This window comes from Coenobita brevimanus, unplaced genomic scaffold (assembly GCF_032717465.1).
Source record: "Coenobita brevimanus isolate Jiangsu-jjx unplaced genomic scaffold, ASM3271746v2 jjx.HiC_scaffold_2589, whole genome shotgun sequence".
Lineage (NCBI taxonomy): Eukaryota > Metazoa > Arthropoda > Malacostraca > Decapoda > Coenobitidae > Coenobita > Coenobita brevimanus.
The window spans coordinates 175,979-179,245 of record NW_027643532.1 but is presented as its reverse complement, the minus strand read 5'-3'; the positions used below and the strand labels follow the sequence as shown (position 1 = coordinate 179,245).

The 3,267-nt window shown below is 53.6% G+C and overlaps 1 protein-coding gene across 1 annotated transcript; it reads right to left on the bottom strand.

Moving 5' to 3' along the window:
* Positions 1-1,156: 1,156 nt before the first annotated feature.
* On the bottom strand, positions 1,157-2,428 carry LOC145389890 (Y-box-binding protein 2-like). Its single transcript, XM_080265014.1, has 2 exons — positions 1,967-2,428; positions 1,157-1,321 (listed from the first exon to the last, which is right to left on the bottom strand). Exons 1-2 carry the CDS (start codon positions 2,426-2,428, stop codon positions 1,157-1,159), a joined length of 627 nt encoding a protein of 208 aa, XP_080121140.1.
* Between the last annotated feature and the right edge of the window lie 839 nt (positions 2,429-3,267).

Sequence of the window (3,267 nt, the reverse complement as noted above, 5' to 3'; positions counted from 1 at the left end):
CGCACGACACCGCGAAAACGGCTGTGTTTGGCTGCCCCTCTCAACCGGACGACTGGCGCCACCACCTTGGAACCTTCGATCGCCGACCCGGAACCGTTACAGGCCATGGATTGTGAGCATGGGGAGACTGTTGTGGAGGTCCACCTCCCTTCGTCAGGAGCTGAGGAGGAGCGTGTCTCGTCCCCCGTCCCTTTAGAACACCTGGACGTCGTGGAACCCTCCTCCTTGCCCTCTCCATCTGCTCCTGACGAAGTGGAGGAGCCTCTTCCACCTTCACCACCGCCTGCCGCCATCGCTCTCTCTTCTTCTCCCCCTCCACCTAAGGAGAAGAGGAAAAAGCAAAAGAAGAAAGGGGGAAAGATCAAGAGCGACCCCTCCTCCGTTGCTCGCCGGATCGAGGCCCTCCTTCCATCACTATCAGGGACTCGTGATCTCGATGCTCGCACGGATGCGGACCTAGAAGAGCTACTCGATTGCCTCACGGATCCGATCAACGACTCTGATACACTGCCTCTCGTATATCAGAAGCTGTATCAGAAGATCCGTGAGGCATACATTTCCAACTCCCTCTCTCCATCTGAGGAAGCCGTCATCCGTGAGGGCATCGAGATAGATCCACCAAGTGCTGCTCTCATCAACTACATCGCCACCAGACTGCTGTCCTAACTGCTCAGCCACGCCTGATCCTGTCCTGCCTTGCTGCTTCGACATGTTGCTGTCACCGCTATGCTCTCTTTGGAGAGCTTTTTTTCGCTTTTCTGCGACGGGCTCTTTGTTTGCCCGTGTCCTCACTACGTGAGGCGAATATTTCAACAACAACAACAACAACGACTCTGTATCAGAAGATCCGTGAGGCAAACATCTCCAACTCCTTCTCTCCATCTGAGGAAGCCGCCATCCGTGAGGGCATCGGGTTTGATCCACCACGTGCTGTTTGTTTGTGTAATATTCTCCCCACAACATGGTGGGGAACGGGCAAACAAAGAGCCCGTCACGGGAAAAAGCAAAATAAAAAAGCAGACAAAAAAAAAAAGAAAAAAAGAAAAAAGGAAAGTAAAGTAAAGCAGAGACGGCAGCCAGAATAAAGACGAGGCAAACAGGCAAGGGGCAACTGCAGAGGATGGAAGTGGGCAGTGACTGATGGAAGGCAGCAGGATTATGATAGCAGTCTGACTGCAATGTAGTGGACCAATGCAGCTCTAGGTGGATCAAACTCGACGCCCTCACGGATCACGGCTTCCTGAGATGGAGAAAGGGAGTTGGAAAGATACGCCTCACGGAAATCCTTGTACAATTGCCGATAGACATGTGGCAATGTGTCCTGGTCGTTAATAGGATCCGTGAGGTCGTATAGAAGTTCTTCTAAGTCCGTATCCGTGCGGGCGTCGAGTGTAGGGATGTCAGAAAGGGGCGGTAGAAGAGCCTCGAGGCGGCGTGCGACAGTGGAGGGGTCAGCCTTGTCCTTCCCCCCTTTCTTCTTCGATTTTTTCCTCTTCTCCTTAGGTGGAGGGGGAGAAGAGGGGCGAGCAATGGCAGCAGGCGGTGGTGGAGGAAGAAGAGGAAGAGGCACCTCCTCTTCGTCAGGAGCAGATGGAGAAGGCAAGGAGGGCGGCTCTGCCTCATCCAGATGGACGGAAGGGACGGGAGAAGAGACACGCTCCCCCTCAGCTCCTGACGAAGGGAGATGAACCTCCACGACTGTCTCTCCATGCTCTAGTTCCATGGCCTGTATCGGTTCCGGGTCGGTAAGGAGTGGTTCGGTGGTGGTGGTGCCAGTCGCCCTGTTGAGAGGGGCATCCAGCCTCAGCCGTTTCCGCGGTGTTGTGCGGGGAGGTGGAGGCTGCGGCCGCCGGGCCTGACGCTCCTGACGAGGGGGGTGACGAGGATCGCGGGTGAAGCTCCGGGGAATAGTAAGGCGTGGAAGGCCGTTCTCCTTAAAGATTTCAGGAAGGAGAACAGCCAGAACCGCCTTACTACCCCCACTAAAGGCTTCAGCCGTCGCGATACACATCGCAACGAGTGTGTTAGTATCGCCAGAACTCCCAGGACCCCTAGGCTGGCGTCTCGGGGCCGGGGGGCGGCGCCGTGCATGAGCAGAGCCCTGCACGGCAACACCACCCGGTCCAGTGACATCCGTAGCCTCGGGACCCTTGGCAGCCTGAACGATACGAAACTCCACTGTCTCCCCATCGCCAAGAGAGCGCTGGAAAAACCGTGGATTAGGTACAGCGATCCCAGAGACGTGGACGAATACATCAGAGCCAGTATCCTGGCGCCTGATGAACCCGTAACACGCTCTCACGTTGTACCACTTCACGGTTCCCCGGATGGTAGAGGCTCCTGACGGCTCGGATCTGCTACTGGGTGCCCCCCTCAACGGGTCGAAGGCGTGAGCAGGTGAAGCAGGTGTCTCGGTCGGCTCGGGCATAGTGGCGACTGGCCAGGCCAAGCAGAGTGGAATGGACCACGTGCTGCCCTGGTCAACTATATAGCCACCAGACTGCTCTCTTAACTGCTGAGCCACGCCTGATCCTGTCCTGCCTTGCTGCTTCGGCTTGCAGTTATTGTCACCGCTATGCTCTCTTTTGAGAGCTTTGTTTTTGCCATTCCTCTGATGGGCTCTCTGTTTGCCCGTGTCCTCACCTTATTGTGAGGCAAATATCACAACAACAACAAAAAAGCTGCCCTCGTCAACTATATCGCCACCAGACTGCTCTCGTAACTGCTGAGCCACGCCTGATCTTGTCCTGCCTTGCTGCTTCGTCTTGCAGTTTTTGTCACCACTATGCTCTCGTTTGAGAGCTACTTTATGCCACTTCTCTGACGGGCTCTATGTTTGCCCGTGTCCTCACCATGTTGTGAGGTAAATATCACAACAACAACCGCCAATCTTTATAATGATCCCTCCACATTTTGGCGTCAAATAAAAATCCTCTCAGGAACTTCAACCCCCGACCCTCATTACGTATTAGATCATCTGGGAAACAGACAACACTCAGCCTCTGAAAAAGAAAGAACACATAGGCGACACTGGGAGTCCATCTTTCAAGAGATCGAAGAAGAACAAAACAACAACAGACACGACAATACGGTAAAAGAATTCCTTACCAACAACGTAGATAGATTAACACCGTACCACTCAGCTAACCCCGATAGATTAGACTCAAACACAATATTTACCACTCCTATCACGGCAGACGAAATTACCTCTATTATTAAGAACTTAAAAAAGACTTGCCCGGGAGAAAGTGGATATAATAAAACTAT